The following is an 18,499-nucleotide window of genomic DNA, read 5'->3' on the forward strand; positions in this document are numbered from 1 at the left end:
AGTGCAACAATGAATGAATGGAATTCCAAAATCTCTGTAGATGTTCACTAAAATTAATAATAATAATAATAATAATAAAAGAGTAAAAAAAATCTTTGCATTGTGGTGTTGATAGGGAGTACTGAATATCCTGGGAACTACCAAAAGAACAAACAAGTTTGTCTTGAAGGAAATGCAACCAGCGTGCTCCTTAAGTGCAATGATGACAAAACTTTGTATCATATACTTTGGGTACTTTGTTAGGAATGACCAAACCTTGGAATAAGACATCAAGCTGGGAAAGGTAGAGGGACTGAGAAAGAGAAGACCATCAACTACATAGATTATCATAGTGACTATAACAAAATGGGCTTGATCATATATGAGATGGTGAGGATGGTGACAGACAAGGTAAGGTTTAGATCCGCGGCTCACAGGGTCACTATGAGTCATAGTGGACTCGATGGCACCTGACATTAGTTAACATGACTGTCACAGATTTTTGCTCTTTAGGGATAAAAACAAAATGCACTGCTATTGAGTCAGTTCCAACTCACAGCAATCCTCCAACAGGTTTTTGAGACCATCATCTTTATGGGAGAAAACTGTTCATCTTTCTCCCAAGGAGAGGCTAATCGATTTGAACTACTGACCTCCTGGTCAGCAACCCAGTCTGTTATACAACACACTACCAAGGCTCTCTATTGAATCCGAAGAAGACCATAAATAGCTAATACTAAAAATGAAGTAATAATTAGGATATCTATTCTAGTAAATTTGTCATTTTCTTGTATTATGCTTTCACACGCTTACTAATGTGTTCTTTATTTGCAGTAGTGTATTTTATTTGAAAATTCCATTCAAGTTAATAACTCACAACAATCCTTTAGAACCAAGTAAAATTATCCTACAGGGTTTTGGTTAGCTTTGCTAACCTTTCAGTTAGCATCCCATTGCTTAATCCACCAGCACCTTTGAAAAGTCTAGTAGAAATAGCAACACATCAACATTTATATGAATACATATAATATTCCATTCCATATACAGATTTTTCTTTTTAAGGTGAGTGAGAAGACCTAGTAGGAAAGGCTTCAAATGGACACTTACTAGATTTGGTGAATGCTGCATTGACCTCATGGACGACATACTGGTCTGGTGCATGTATCCATAGCCTTGGGAATGGCTTTGCTGGTAGGCTCCAGGAAGAACAGGGGCTGCACATGAAACACAAGCATACACACAGAGTCTCCTTACAATGAGTCTCCAAATGTCCCTCCCAACCCTCCAGTGATTTCATAGTCCGGGAGATGCTGGGAAACAGGATGCCTGTCAAGTGTTTTGTGTTATTTTGGAAGTGTTGCTCTAAAGATCCCCCAGATTAGTACAAATTTCAGTAACCAAGGCCATGCATAGGCAATCAATTTAGCATGCACTTAAAAATAGATTTTAATCTATGGTAAAATGTACATATTAGACAAAAACTTCCAATACAACCTCAAAAAATAATGATTTTCATTGACATATCTGATGCTTCCAGCCATTTCCAAAATGAAAATAAGACCTTGACAGCGATTTAGTTGCATTGTCCAGTCAATGACAGAGGATGAATATTTTCCACAGGTGAAATTGAGACATGTTTCAGTATTTTTGAGACATAATAGCTAAATATTTTCTCTACGGATATGGAGTACGCAACATATGCTTAATAACTTAGGTTTAGACGTTTCTAGGAAGTCTTTCCCCTCAATAAGAAGTCTCTATTTTAAAAAAGACACATCTATTTAGAATATACTTGGATTCTCCATTTTTTTATTCTCCATTTTATTTTTACTCTAAATCAAACCTAACTAATGAAAATGTTACATAAGCCTGAGAAATCAAATCACTTAAAGAATTTCATAAGCACTATCTTTCTATATTATGCAGTAGTATTCACTAAGTTTGTGCTCTTCTCACCATTAATTATTCTTGTTAGGTGTCTCAAGTCAACTAAAACTCATAGAGACCCTATGAACAACATATGAGAAATTATCCTGCACCATCCTTATGACCTATATGCTTGAGCCCATGGTTACAGTCATCGTGTCAATCATCCCACTGGGGAGTTCCTTCTCATTTGCTAACTTTCTAACTTCTCTTCCAGAATGATGTTCTTTTCCAATGATTGTTCCCTCCTGATAATAGGCCTAAAGTATATGAATCAAAGTTTCACCATCCTTGCCTCTAAGGAGAACCTTGTGTGCACATGCTCCAGGACAGACTGGTTTGTTCTTTGGGGGGTCCATGGGACAGTCAAGGTATATCAGAGCTCTGGTGGCCTAGTGGTCAGGAGCTGTGCTGCAAACCCCAAAGCTGGCAATTGGAACCCACCAGCTGCAACTTGGGAGAAAGATGGGCAATCTCGTTCCATGTGATTTACAGCCTCTGAAAACCCACTGGAGGGTCAGCTATGAACCAGTTTCAATCTGACAGCAATGAGTTATGGCGTGTTCAACACTACCAAAACCACAATTTAAAGGAATTGACTCTTCTTTGGTCTTTTTGATTCATTGTTCAATTTTAAGATATATGAGAGACAAGTGGAAATACCAGGGCTTGGACTGGGTATACCTTAGGCTTTAAACTTACATCTTGCACCACTGTCTATGACATTTAAACATTACTGCCATTTTGAAAAATCAATCAATGAATGATTGATTTTGTTGTTGTTGTTGTTGATTATGCAAAGGCATTTGACTGCATGGATCATAACAAACTGTGGCTGACACTGAGAAGAATGGGAATCCCAGAACATTTAATCGTGCTAATGCAAAACCTATACTTGGACCAAGAGGCAGTCATCAGAACAGAGCAGGGCAACACTGAATGGTTCAAAATTAGGAAGGGTGTGCTCCAGGGATATGTCCTATCTCCATACCTTTTCAACTTGTGTGCAGAGCAGATTATCAGAGAGGCTGGGCTCTATGAGGAGATGTGCGGCATTAGGATTGGTGGAAGATCTATCAACAATCTGCATTATGCAGATGACACAACCTTGCTCGCTGAAACTAAGGAGGACCTTGTACACTTACTGCAGAGGGTCAAGGACTGCAGCCTTCAGTATGGACTGAGGTTCAATGTCAAGAAGATAAAGATTCTCACCACTGGACCAATTGGTAGCATCAGGATGGATGGCGAAGAGATTGAGATTGTTCACAGTTTCAGTTTGCTCGGCTCCACAATCAACACTCTTGGCACCAGCAGCCAGGAAATCAAAAAACGTATTGCGATGGGAAAGTCTGCTGTTAGGGACCTCTCAAAAGTACTCAAGAGCAACGGTGTCTCTTTGGAGACAAAGGTGCGCCTGATACAGGCCATGGTCTTTGCAATCACTTGTTATGCATCAGAGAGTTGGACAATGACTAGGGAGGACAGAAGGAGAATTGACGCCTTTGAGCTGTGGTGCTGGAGAAGAGTATTGAATGTACCATGCACTGCCAAGAAAAACAAACAGATTCATCCTAGAGAGGGTTAAACCAGGCTGCTCCTTGGAGGCAAGGATTCTGGGGCTTCGTCTATTATACTTTGGACATGTTGTAAGGAGAGACAGGTCTTTGGAGAGGGACATCATGCTGGGTAGAGAAGAGGGACAGCACAGGAGGGGAAGACCCTCTATGAGGTGGATTGATTCAGTGACTGGGGTAATCAGGATGGGTGTGTCAGAGGCAATGCGATTGGCACAGGATAGAGCAGGGTTTAGGGCTGTTGTACCTAGGGTCACTATGAGTCGCAAACGTCTTGACAGCACCTAACAACAACAACAAGCCATTTTGAAGAACATTAAAATCTAGAAACATCACTGAAAAAAAAAAGCACACTACAAGATCAGTAGAAATTTGTTTCCGTATGTTTCTCTATGCAAGTATGTCTAACAACTTATAATAAGAAGTATAAACTTGCAACCAGGGTGTTTATTTTAGTAGCAGTAAGATTTTAATAATTTTATAATAGATTACTTGAATTATCTGCCTGATATGTGCTAAAAAAATCTGCAATAGGTTGTCATTTTTTGTTCAACAAGGTTGATCCATTAAGTAATTATAATGGGTTAATTTAATCAAGATACTTTTTAAAATAAAAGGAACAAGGATATGTAATGTTTGGGTGTTATGAATAGTATTTCCTAAGTGGTACATTCATTCTAATGTAGTGGTACATTAATTCTAATTGAGAAAGTTCAATTACAGTGGTCAGAATTAAGATGAGGTCTCTTTTGGTGACAGTGACTTCATAAATTGATTATTAAAGTTTAATCATTAGAAAATTGCAAATCACTAATACATTCTCTATATGATAACAATATTAAGTGTAGTGGGATTTTTCCCCTTGTAGAATTTGAGTATATTTATATTACAGTGTTTCTACAAATTTTATTTATTAAAAGACTAGTTGGGCAATAAAGAGGAATTACCAATGCCTTTATTTGGACTTTAGTGTATTATATAGTTATTAAAATATTAAACATCCAACATTTAACATAATAGCACTCAATTTATATATTTGGAGTCAAGAACATTATTGAAATCCATTCACAAAGAAGAAATGAAACTCCAGTAATAGTATTTAGGTCTAGAATTAGTTGTGTAAAAGGGCTTTTCTATGTACTAGAAGAGAAACATTGGCCATTTATTTACTCTCAAATCATAGCAAATCTTTCTCAAGTGAATGAATGTGTACACAATATACATGTCATTGCCTGGCACGTGACTGTTACTACTGTTGTTGGCTGTCATCAATTCCAATCCATTGTGGCCCCATGTATTTCAGAGTAGGACTGTGCACCACACAGTTTTCAATTACTTTAACTCTATGACAATAGACAATCAGATCTTTCTTTCATGGCATGGCTTGGTGAATTAAAACATTAGCTTTTCAGCCAATAGTTAACACAAACTGAGCCAACTAGGGATCTGCCTACCATGATAAGCCTCTATAAATGTTAACAAGAAATATCATTTCACTTATGTTAAAAATGGAGTCATGGTATCCTAATGGTGAGGAGTTGTACTGTTAACACAAAGGCACAAAGTTCAAATCTACTAGCTGCTCCATAGGAAAAAGTTAGGTAATCCCTTCCTATATGTTTTACGGCTTCTGAAAACCTGCCGGAGGGTCAGCTATGAGTTGGTTCTGACTTGATGGAACAAAACAACACTATGTTCAAAAGAATTTCTGATAGTGTAACAAAGCAGGCTGCTACCAGTTAAATCTACAAGTCAAGGTAGAAAGATGGTAATTATCTTCTTATAAAGATTTATGGCCTCAGAAATCAATGGAGACTCACAGTAAGTCAGGACCAATTCAAAATCAGTGGGTACTGTGCGCAAGACACTGTAACAGTGTCAGAGGGACATGAACATCTGCCTCCTCATGAGTGGTGATGGCACTAAGGACCTGTCCCCTTAGGAAATAAAGCAGAGGACAGCTCTGGTGGCCTAGTAGCAAGAAGCTGCACTGCAATCACAGAGGCACACAGGTCAAATCCACCAGATGCTCTGCTGGAGAAGGAGGGACAATCTCCTCCTGTACCAGTAAGATCTGATTTGATGGCAGGCACACACACACACACACACACAAACACACACACAAAATAATAATAAAGCAGAGATATTGAACATTTCCAATTAAATGCATAAGTGACTGATTCCACCTGCCTGCCTCTGAATGGTAATCCTGAACTGATTCTTAACCATTTAAATGAATTATTTTAAATTATTATTTGAATAAATTATTTACATTTTAAGGGTTAAATATAAAGATGATATAAAAAATAAACTTTTATTCTTTTGTTATACAATTTTACTATGAATTTAATTTTAAGCACAGCAGTATGCTCAGTCATCTTAAAACACAATGAAAACACTATTAGAAAAGGAGTTTTAACAATAATGGAAAGAAATTAATGTTATCTCCTATTTAGCAATATGTTTACTTTCATTTAAGTACAGATAATGAAAGAATGATATTTGCAATGTTTACTAATTTTGGCTTTCAAAAAAATCTACAAGTCATGCTCATGTAGGAAAAAAGAGTATAGAATGAACAAACTTGGAGTAAATATAATCTGTTTAGCCCTTCTGGTATCTCTCTATGCCTTTATCAAATGATTCCTATTTTCCTCTCTGCCTGCATTACTTAACACAAGTCTCTCTGGGATTATATAATCTATCCTTGATCAAGTACAATAAATAAGTTTTAGGAAGTCCTAACAACTAAGAACCCACAGATAATCATCTTAGTAAAAACAAATACCAACTGAAAGAGGCAGAAGCATTATTATTTTTGTTGTTGTTAAAGAAATCATTGGTAAAATAAACAAAAGGAACTTTTAAGGGATGTATTTGGGAATTTTCTCTACTAATTCCTAGTGGGTGGCCCAGTGGTTAAAACTACACTGCAATCCCAAAGGCAGATGGTTCAAATCCACCAGCTGCTCCACAGAAAAGTGTGCAATCTCCAGTGCAGTTCACTGCCTCTGAAAATTCACTATAGGGTCAGCTATGAATTATTTCTGACCCGAGGGCAGAACACCAACAATAATTTATGTTAAGCAGAACTATTCTACATGAAAACAAGATTTCTTAAAAAAAAATACATGTTTTAAAACTTTTGCAAAAGCCAGGTGCTTTCCTAATTGCTGCAACAAACCGAACCCACAGCCATGGTTTCCAATTCCTGTGGCCTTCTGTTTGGTTTTCCAAGCAGAATGCTGTCATCCTTATGTACCACTCAGTCAGAACTGACTCCTAGGTGACTCTCAGACAGGTTTTCAGCGGCTGTAAATCAAACAGGAAGAGACTAGTGCACCTTTCTCCCAAGGAGCAGCTGGCGGATTCTACGTGCCTTCAGACTGGCAGCACAGCTCCACCAGCTGGCCACCAGTGCTCTGTAAACAGAGTAACAAACTGGACCATCTTTCTCCTGTGTAGCAGCTGCTGAATTCAAACGTCTGACATCAAGCTAAGCAGCCCAACATGGAATGTTTTTCGTCAGCAGGGCTTATTTATTATCAAAGACAAAAATGCATGGTGTTCTCCATACTAAATTAGTGGCCTGGAACCCCTGTCTTTGGTACAAGTGAATGATGATAAAGGTTCAATGTTTTTCAGAACAATGATCTTGACTTTGGGAGTTGCAATTTTAGCAACCAAACCTACAAAACAACACACTTTAATTAAGGCTAGAACAAAAAAAAAGTCTGTGCCAATGTGTATGAACTTCATGAACTTTGTATGTAAAACCAGTATTTTTTTTTTTTTTAAAAGTCCGATCTAAAAAAAAAGGCCAATCTAACTTTCATTTCCTTTTGGAAAGATTCAATGATAAGGAAATTGATAAAGCCCTAAGCGTATCAAGGCTCAAGCCAGGGTTCAAATCTGTTGTTTATAGAGTCACAATGAGTCCTACTCAACTAGATGACACCTAACAACAACAGCCCAAAAGGAAGTCCACTTTAGGGTCTTAATGGGTGACAGGAAGGGAACAGTATTATTTAAGTGCATGTACTAAGTGCATGGTGCTTTAGATGTCATTTAATTGTCACATCATCTTATAAAGATAAGTAAGATTCTCATTTGATAGAATGAGAAACAGAGGTGAGAACTAAGTAGGACAGCAGCAGGACAGGTCATCAAAGACAAGATGGAGATTTTGAAGAGAGAGGCCCTCGGTGAGAGGGACCGGTATAGTAGCTGCAATGGTGGATTCAAGAGAGGATACCAAAGGTGTGGGCTCAGGCAGCTTTGTATAGGGTTGCCTCAAGGCCCTGAGGCTGGGCCAATCCTATCTATTGGACCCACACAACAAATGATGATTACAGAGTAACAGTATAAATAATAGTTGTTCTTGTACTGATCTAAATCTAATGGAAGCCTAATATGTTGGGGTAGAACCATGTTCTGTAGACTGATTCTTCCCAAGTATGTTCTGCAGGGTAGACCCAAATCTCTAAACTTTAGGTAACACTTGAGCTCAATAACACTTTCTACCACCCAGACTAAGATCAGAAGACCAAGGGGGAGAATGAAGAATTCAAAAAATACACATATCTGACAAGTAGAGTGAACGGCCTTGCCCACCTGGCAGAATAAATGAACAATAACTCACAATGGAATGTCCCTTCTTTCCCTCCCTAAAGACCCTGTAATAAAAAACCTCCAGACCTGTTCAAGGTGTGACTTCCTCCTTTACCTGGGAGCCCCCCCTAATAAGCTACTTTTAAGCTTTCTCTCTTGTTCTCCCATTTCTGTCTTAAGTCTGTGGCCTAATATAGCCAAATTCTGAATTCCAAAAGAAAAATAGTTTCTATTGAGTAATTATAAATATGTTGTTGTTATGTTCTATCAAGTTGCCTAGGACTCATAGTGACCCTATGTAAAATAGTCCTAAATCCTGCTCTATCCTGTGCCAATCTTACTGTGTTTGACACACCTACCCCCATTACCCCAGTCACTGAATCAGTCCATCTCATTGAGGGTCTTCCTCTCTTGCACTGTCCGTCCACCCTCCCAAGCATAATGTCCCTCTCCAGAGACTGGTCCACTTTGCATTATGTCCAAAGTATTATCAGACAGAGCTTTAGAATCCTTGCCTCCAAGGAGCAGCCTTGTCTCTCCCTCTCTAGGATGAACCTGTTTGTTCTCCTAGCTGTCTATGGTATTTTCAATACTCTTCTCCAGCACCACAGCTCAAAGGCATCAATGATTCTTCTACCATTCCTAGTCATTGTCCAGCTTTCTGATGCATCATAAAGAAAAAAAAATGCTCCCTCTCAAAAAATACTTGATTTCCAAAAGAAAAAGAAAATTACTCATAAAAAAAGTTTCAATAAGAGTGTAGGATGCAGTGAAATTATATTTCTTAACATTTAATGCATGTCAGAGAACTCTTTTAATAAATTTGTTAGAAACAACTTTTTACATTAATTTACAAAGATGTCTAGACTATTTTATGACAAAGACTCTTTATTTAGATAATTGGAGTGTACTGATCAAACGAAATGAGGAATTATTACAGAAGTATGAAGATTCTACTAGCTCTGAAGAAAACATTAAAGAATGAGCTAGATTCCAAATAGAGCATGAGGAAGGCGGCTCAGCTAACTGGTAATAAATAGGCCATATTTAGACATTTTTGCTCTAATAACTTTTCAATACCATCATGAGTTTCATATTAGAATACTCGTGCCAACTGCTTCTTCCTACAATTCACAAAAACCAAAACCAAATATCCTGCTGTCCAGCTGATTCTGTAGGATAGAGAAGAATGACCCATTCACCCTCCCCTCCATGGAAAACAAACAAAACCACTGCTGTCAAGTCAATTCCAGCACATGAAGACTCTCCACGGGTTTCTGAGACCATGAATCTTGACAAAAGCAGGCTGCCTTCTCCAATAAAAGAGCAGCTGCTGAGTTGAAACCACTAACTTTTGGGTGAACTGCTGAATGCCTAGCCACTGTGTGACCCCAAGTCTGACTCATAAGCTGCCAATGAGTACTAAAGTCACACCTAGGGACAAAATTATCTTTGTAAAATCCGAGAGCATTCTTAAACTTAGAGATTTCCCCCACTTCTCTGTAGAAAACAGAAGTAAAGCAGATAGCCTCTAGGCTTTTTGACTGTTATTTGTTGTTTTTAAATGACTAACTGTGAAGACACACTGCCTAAGAAACAAACTTACATAATAGACAATATATCTGGGAACTCACTAAAGAAACATTAGTGTAAATGTCGAATTATCAACTGAGTTAAAACACTCAGTTAACTTAAAATATAGCCATCACTGAAGTGCAAAACAATTTCTCATACTTCAAAAATCTTAGATAAAAATAAAAGTAATGGTTATTGTATTATAGATTCAATTTTCAAGTATACAGGAACAATGTAATATAAGAGTTTAAAGATGATAAGGACAGTCATTGGGAGGGTGTTAACTTTAGATGCCTATTAAATTTGACTGGTAATTTTTTTTTACTGTGTAGATCATAACAAACTATGGCTGACTCTGAGAAAAATGGGAATCCCAGAACACTTGATCGTTCTAATGTGAAACTCATACTTGGACCAGGAGGCAGTCGTCAGAACAGAGCAAGGGAACACTGCATGGTTCAAAATTGGAAAGGGCGTATGCCAGGGATACATCCTATCTCCATACCTTTTCAACCTATATGCAGAACAGATTATCCGGGAGGCTGGGCTCTATGAGGAGAAATGTGGGGTCAAGATTGGTGGACGATTTATCAACAATCTGCGTTATGCAGATGACACAACCCTGCTTGCTGAAACTGAAGAGGACCTGAAGCGCCTGCTGCACAGTGTCAAGGACTGCAGCCTACAATATGGATTGAGGCTCAATGTCAAGAAGACAAAGATTCTCACCACTGGACCAATTGGCAGCATCAGGATGGATGGTGAAGAGATTGAGATTGTACACAGCTTTAGTTTGCTTGGCTCCACAGTCAATAGTCTTGGCACCAGCATCCAGGAAAATAAAAGGCGCATTGCAATGGGAAAGTCTGCTGTTAGGGACCTCTCCAAAGTGCTGAAGAGCAATGGTGTCTCTCTGGAGACTAAGGTGCGTCTGATACAGGCCATGGTCTTCGTAATCACCTGTTATGCATCAGAGAGTTGGACAATGACCAAGGAGGATAGAAGGAGAATTGATGCCTTGGAGCTGTGGTGCTGGAGAAGAGTATTGAGAATACCATGGACTGCTAGGAAAACAAACAGATTTGTCCTGGAAAGGGCTAAACCGGGTGGCTCCTTGGAGGCAAGGATTCTGAGGCTTCGTCTAACATACTTTGGACGTGTTGTGAGGAGAGACCGGTCCTTGGAGAGGGACATCATGCTTGGGAGGGTGGAGGGACAGCGCAGGAGAGGAAGGCCCTCTATGAGGTGGATTGATTCAGTGATTGGGATAATTGGGATGGGAGTTTTGGGAGACAGTGCGATTGGCACAGGACAGAGCGGAGTTTAGGGCTGTTGTACATAGGGTCACTATGAGTCGCAGGCGACTCGACGGCACATAACAACAACAATGTAAACTGTTTATTAATGAAACAAATAAAAGCTAAACAAACTATCTGTACACAGTGTTCACTACAGCACTGTTTCACAGTAGCTGTTGTTGTTGTTATGTGCCATCAAGTCACTTGCGACTCATAGCGACCCTTATATACAAGAGCCCTAAATGCCACTTTATCCTGTGCCAACCTCACCATCTCAAACACACTCATTTCCATCACTCCACTCACAGAATCGAACCATTTCATTGAAGGTCTTCCTCTCTTGCACCGTCCCTCTACTCTCCCAAACATGATGTCCCACTCCAAGGACCAGGCACTCCTTGCAATATGCCCAAAGTATGTCTGACGAAGTCTCAAAATTCTTGACTCCAAGGAGCACTCCAACTTCACCCTCTCCAGGACAAACCTGTTTGTTCTCCTTGGTATATTCAACACTTTTCTCCAGCACCACAGCTCAAAGGCATCAATTCTCTATTATCCCTAGTCATTGTCCAACCCTCCTATGCATAGCACATAATTGCAAAGACTATAGCCTGAATCAGGCACACCTTAGTCTCCAGCCTGACATTGCTCTTCAGCACTCTTGAGAAGTCTTTCACAGCTGACTTTCCCAATGTAACTCATCTCTTGATTTTCTGACTGCTGTTACCAAGAGTGTTGACTGTGTAGCCAAGTAAACTAAAACTGTTAACTATCTCAATAACTTCACCATCCATACTGATGCTGCCAATTGGCCCAGCGGTGAGAATCTTTGTTTTCTTGATGTTGAGCTTCAATCCATATTGAAGGTTGCAGTCCCTGACCACCTTCAGCAAGCTCTTCAGGTCCTCCTCAGTTTCAGCAAGCACGGTTGTGTCATCCGCATAACGCAGGTTGTTGATGACTCATCCACCAATCCTGATGCCACATTCTTCCTCATACAGCCCAGAGTCTCAGATGATCTGTTCTGCATGCAGATTGAAAAGGTATGGAAACAGAATACATCCCTGACTGACCCCCTTCTTGATTCTGAACCATTTAGTGTCTCCTTCCTCTGTTCTGACTACTGCCTCTTGGTTCAAGTATCGGTTTCACATAAGCACAATCAAATGTTCTATGATTTTCATTCTTCTTAGAGTCAATAGCTTGTTATGATCCACACAGTCAAAAGCTTTTGCATAGTCAATGACGCACAGATAGATATTCTTCTGGTATTCTCTGCTTTCTGCCAAGATCCATTTAACATTAGCTATAATATCCCTAGTACCACGACCTCTTCTAAATCCAGCCTGCACATCTGGCAGTTATCTGTTGACATATCGCTCCAATCATTTTTGGATAATTTTCAGCATAATCTTGCTTGGATGTAGACAAAAGGAAAAGAACAACTCAAATGCCCTTAACAAATATCCTGGTCCTATATTAGAATCTGAGGGAAAAGCCTAATCTCGTTTAGCTGTTCATGTTTGTTTAAACTCTTTCCTGGGATTCAAAGGAACAGGCAAAAAGGAGAACCATAAAGGGAGCTCTCTAGTGGTAAGAAGCTATGCTGCAATCCCAAAGGCACATGGTTCAAATTCACCAGCTACTCTGTGGGACAAAGTTGAGAAATCTACTCCTGTGTGATTAACAGCCTCTGAAAATCCACTGGAGGGTCAGCCATGGATTGATCTGGCTTGATGGTACACAACAGCAACAACAACAAAGGAGGCTCTAGAGCCACAGTTTCTGGGGAGTTGCACTGCTAATCCAAAGGACAAGCAATTTGAATCCACCAGAGGATCCTTGAGAAAAAGGTGGGCTGTCGTCTTCCATTAAGATGTCCAGTCTCAGAAATCTATAGGAGGAGGTTGCTACAAATTGGTACTGACTAGGTGGCACTAAGTGAAACCATCCTTGACCTTCTTCTCCCTAAAGATGGAGCAGTCTATTTCCATGAAGATTTACTATACTAATGCCAATTCAACATGCCTTCAGAAACTCTATGAACTTTGGTAAATATCAATAGTTGTAGATGGGCTTCAGGCCTTTTGTTCATAGGGTCACTATGAGTCGTGCTCAACTTGAAGGCAAACAACAACAATGACAATTCTACTCTGTCCTGAAGTCTCTATGACTCAGGAGACTCAACAGCCTTGAATAAGGTTTGGTTATGTATTGGAAAAAGTGTAGCCAGAGTGCTCCTTTGGAGACAAAGATGATAAGGTTTCATCTCACATATTTTGAGTATGTTGCTTGGAGAGGCTATTCCTTAGAAAAAGGCATAGTGACTGCTGGAATTAATTTTGAAAGCCATCTACAGAAGCTTGTTGGCCAGGATTGGTGGATCAATAGTTGGTAAAGAAAGGAAAAAGCAAAGTTGGATACATGTTGGCAAAAAGAAGCTGAATTCTTGATGAGCTGTTTTTGTGTTTGTGCCAGTGATACTTGTGTTGGTATAGAAGGTTCTAAGAAGTGGAGGATGCTGTTTCTGGTGAATCAGTTATTGAAAATTTGCTTTAAGCTGAGAAGTATGTCATTTGCTTTTGAACGCTATTACCACTCAAGTCAAAAGAATAAGCAAATGATACTGATATATTTGCTCCCAGTAAAAATGCTGTTGGGCCATATGCCAATTATAGAACTTCTGAAAAAATACCATCTAATGTAGTTTGCTGAAGTATCCAGAGCTGTAAGTGAAGGCAATGTTTTACTGCTGAATGAAGCTCTGAAAAAACAAGCAACCTCTGTCATTCACTGTGGCACTTTCCGTATTCTTGAAAAGCTGAAGATCATCACCTACAAAAATCTTTTTAAGAAAGTGTATTTGTTACTTAAAACACATCATTTGTCTCTTGATGCTTTTCTAGTTGCCTTGAAATTTATGCAAGTTGAAGATGTGGGTATTGATGAAGTCCAGTGTATTTTGGCTAATCTCATATATATGGGTCACATTAAATGCTATGTATCAAAAAAGCTGGTTGTGAGCAAGCAAAACCCATTCCCTCCACTGTCTATAGTGTTTTGACCATGTAACCCTGAAGATGGGAAAAATCGGTTTGCTAATTTGTCTTCAGTCATACAGTTAAAGTCAGTACTTTAAATATTTGGTTATTCCCTGAAGCTGGGACACCTTTTATGGGGGCTGGTGCAATGGTGAATTTGCCACTCAGAGCTGGGATTCGCCTGATGGCTTGAGTTTGGTTTCTCAGTTTACTTTTTATAAAGGTTGTTCATAAAGGTTTTCTATATAATTTTTTTGTAACTCTAAAAAGGCAATCTTAATTTATAAAAAAGAAAGGCATAGTGCTGGGCAAGGTGGAGGTGTCAGTGAAGGAGAGGAAGGAAGACAGACATTCAGCCAGGTGGACTGACAGTGTGACTACAGTCATGGGTTTGAGTGTGACAGCCTGTGACAATGGCACAAGATAGGACAGAGTTCAGATCTGTTGTTCACAGGGTCACTATGACCCATATTTGATTTGACAGCACGAAACAACAGCAAGTGTTATGTAACTCTTATTATAAGAAGCAATTTTTTTTCAAGTGTAATGCACATGGAAGTAGTGAAGCACAGAAGCGGGTGTATGCTAGGTAGGTGAAAATAAATCATGGAGGGACGTAATATGCATTTTGTTTCCTAAGAAATATAAAATATGTAAACAAAAGATTGTTATTGTAGAATCAGAACTCATAACTGATCCTCTAGTGGATTTTGGAGGCAATAAATCACACAGGAGGAGACAGGCCATCTTTTGTGAAGCAGCTGGTGGATTCAAACCACATGACTTTGTATTGGCAGCACAGCTCCTTACCACTAAGCCATCAGATCTCCTTAAGTAAAAGGCAAATAAAGCAAATGCTTACAAATAGGGAACAAACTCATCTGGGTTCTTTTGAGATTTTGTTTTTTATCAGTGGAAGATATACTGCCTAGAAACCTCTTGGTTTTGGGCAAAGTGGGGCAGCTTATCCCCCTTTTGACATAATAGTAGGCCCTTTGGTTGGCAGAGCAGTGCACTTGTTGCTGAGGCTATCAAGTCAGCTCCTACTGGGTCTATGCAGAACAGGAGATGCTGGCCACTCCTGCGCCATCCTTTCAAACACTATGTGCTTGAGCCCTTGGTAGCTGCAACTGTGTCAAGCGCACTGTTGCTGCGGGTTCTGAAACTGACTCATAGCTAAGCATCCAGTGGGCTTTCAAAGATTGGAAGTCACATGGGAGGTGACTGCCCATCATTATCCCAAAGAGAAACTGGGGGATTCAAACCACCTGCCTTTCATGACCATCCCATTTACAAATAGAACACCTGAACACTAACAAGAGTAAATAACCTGGCCAGAAACATCAGACATGGTGGCGGCTGTTTTGAACAACCCTCCAGCAGGTTTTCAGAGGCCGTTTAATCACACAAGAGGAGATTGCCCATCTTTCTCCCATGGAGCACCTGGTGGATTTAAACTGCATGTCTTTGGGATTGCAGTGCAGCTCCTTACCACTAAGCCACCAGAACTCCCTAGAAACCAGAATTCAAAAGCAAAAATGTGACTCTGGACCCTAACTCTTAAACATATTAAACAAAAGAGTCAATAAAAGAAACAATATAGCAAAAAAGAAAAAGCCAAACTCTGTCATCATGTTGATTACAAGTGACCTGGTAAAACAGATCAGAAAAGCCTCTTGGGGATTCCAGGGCTACCAATCTTTACCGAAGCAGACCTGCCTCGTCTATCTCCCAGGGATTGACTGATGGATTTGAACTGTGGGCATTTTGGTTAGCAGCTGAATTATTTAATCACTGTGCTACCACAAGCACTCTTTAATGACAAGATGGTTTAAGACTAAGTTTTCAATTAATTGACTTCAAAATGATGAAAATAACTGTTTTTAAAAGGAGAGACAGGCTCCTAGGAGAAAAGGATTTCAGAACTGAATAATCAGGAGTAGGTAGTGCATCATTCCTGGTGGAAGAGCAGAGGGGGGACAAGGAACACTCAAGGGAAAAATGAATTTGTTTAAATACCTGGGAAGATTTGCAAGCCAGGTTTGTCATCTTCAAAGAGGTAATTCTATTGCTCTGTGTACTTAACTTTGGGAAATAAAGTTTATGCATACAGGCAAGGCTCATGCTAAACAAGTCTGTTAGGGTTATTAATCTAACAGCTTGTGCTCATTTTGTGTCTATGTGTCATATTTGGTAATTCTCATAATATTTCAAATGTTTACATAATGTTATTGCAAAGTTAGGCTTAGTGGTAAGGAATTGTGTGTGTGGCTGATACAAAGGTATGTGACTTGAATCTACCAGCTGCTCCACAGAAGAAAGATGGGCAATCTCCTGTGTGATTCACAGCCTCTGAATATTCACTGGAGGTGCAGCTATGGATCAGTTCCAACCTGAAGGTACAGCACAACATCACAAACATAACAGACAACCTCAAAACCAAATCCACTGACACTAGGTTGAATCTGCCTCATAGTGACCCATTACAGGTTTTCAAAGCTATAAATCTTTCTGGCAAACTATTCATCTTTCTCCTGTGGAGACACTGGTGGATTTTAACAGCCCACCTTCTGATGAACAGATACATTATACAGTGTATTAATGAAGATCCTTAAAAGATTACTCTATAACTTTTATATACACTCATTGTTGTTGTTGTTGTTGTTATGTGCTTAGAGTCACCTGCAACTCAGAGTGACCCTATGTACAAGAGCCCTAAACCCTGCTCTATCCCGTGCCAATCTTATTGTCTCAGACACACCCATCCGCATTGCACCAGTAACGGAATAAATCCATCTCTCCTGCACTGTCCCTCCACCCTCCCAAGCATGACGTCCCTCTCCAAGGACTGATTCTGCTTTGCAACATGTCCAAAGTATGTCAGATGAAGTTTCAGAATCCTTGCCTCCAACGAGTAGCCTGGCTTTACCTTCTCCAGGATGAATACTTATAATAAAAATTTAACAGAACAACAAGCAACAAATGCTGGCGAGGTTGTGGAGAGACTGGAACCCTTATTCACTGTTGGTGGGAGTGTAAAATGGTGCAACCACTGTGGAAAGCGATGTGGCGCTTTCTCAAAAAGTTGCAAATAGAGATACCATTTGACCCAGCAATTCCACTACTTTCCACTACTGGGAATATACCCTAAAGAGACCATAAATGGCACCCAAGTAGATATATGCATACCCATGTTTACTGCGGCTTTGTTTATAATAGCAAGGAGTTGGAAACAACCCAAATGCCCATCAACAAACGAGTGGGTAGAGAAGCTGTGGTATATTCGCACAATGGAATATTATGCTGCATTGAAAAACAAGGAACTCGTGCAATATTATTCAAAATGGGTGAGCCTGGAGGACATTATGCTGAGTGAGGTATTTCAGTCACAGAGGGACAAATGCTATATGGTGCCACTGTTGTAGAATGAGGCTGACATCGGGATGGGGGTAAGACTGAGAAAAACTGGATGAAATATGTTTATGGCATTGAAGTCTTTGGGGAAGAGACTATTTTATATTTTAGGGCATTATGTTTATCGTAAGAGTACGGAATGAGGGTTGTAGAGTGGATTATATTTGGGGGTTGGGGGATGTGTGTGGGGGATTGCGTACCAATGAGGAAGATTTTCTTTTGTGTTTGAAGGAGAGGAGCAAACGGGGGGGGGGGCGGGGAGAGGGGGGCAACAATGAATGAATGGAATTCTAAAATCTCCGTAGATGTTCATTGAAATGAAAAATAAAGAAATTTAAATAAATTCATGTGACCAAATCTATTCCAATATTGACTTTATTTCAAATATTTCTGGAAGAAATTATAGAGAGAACAATGAATTCACTTTTGAAAAACAAGTAACAAATTCAGTTCTAAGCAATGGTTTTTTTAGATTTTTTTTTCTGATCACGACAAGTACTAGCACTTCTGAAGAAAGAGTTGTTACATTTATTTTAAGACTCATGTCTGCTAAGTTTACAGACTGTGTGACTGTGCAGGTATGCATATATGTGTCTGTGTTTGTCATTTTTGTTTCTTCCTCCCTTCTCGTTGCATTGTTATCCTATTTCATATAAGTCAACTAAAGTTGTTATTGCTTTTGTCTGTCAAGTTGGAACAGATCCATAGCTGACCCTCTAGTGTGTTTTCACAGGCAGTAAACTGCACAGGAGGAGACTGACCTTCTCTGGTAGAGCAGCTGATGGAGTGGGGCATGCCTTTGGGACTGCAGTGCAGCTTCTAACACTAGGCAAGCAGAGCTCCCTAATTAACATCAAGTCATCTTATTATTTGATGTAAAAATTTTAAATCTATATTGAATATTGTTGTTGTTGTTATGTGTCGTCTAGTCGCTTGTGACTCATAGTGACCCTAAGTACAACAGCCCTAAACCCTGCTCTGTGCTGTGCCAATCGCACTGTCTCTGACACACCCATCCTGATTACCCCAGTCACTGAATCAATCCACCTCATAGAGGGCCTTCCTCTCCTGCGCTGTC

General features: G+C 39.6%; 1 protein-coding gene and 1 pseudogene across 2 annotated transcripts in view; one reads left to right on the forward strand and one right to left on the reverse strand.

The window, feature by feature from the left end:
• NEBL (nebulette) overlaps positions 1-18,499 on the reverse strand; it is a 588,942-nt gene that overhangs the window by 2,726 nt on the left and 567,717 nt on the right. For both annotated transcript variants that reach the window (XM_006887052.1, XM_006887051.1), the window contains one exon: positions 1,087-1,193. In XM_006887052.1, the coding sequence (XP_006887114.1) occupies positions 1,087-1,193 (107 nt within the window). The remainder of the gene's footprint in view (positions 1-1,086; positions 1,194-18,499) is intronic.
• Positions 13,536-14,030, forward strand: LOC102849875 (annotated as a pseudogene).

The sequence above is a fragment of the Elephantulus edwardii genome, unplaced genomic scaffold (assembly GCF_000299155.1).
Source record: "Elephantulus edwardii isolate Elephantulus edwardi_28Jun2011 unplaced genomic scaffold, EleEdw1.0 scaffold00054, whole genome shotgun sequence".
NCBI classification, from domain to species: domain Eukaryota; kingdom Metazoa; phylum Chordata; class Mammalia; order Macroscelidea; family Macroscelididae; genus Elephantulus; species Elephantulus edwardii.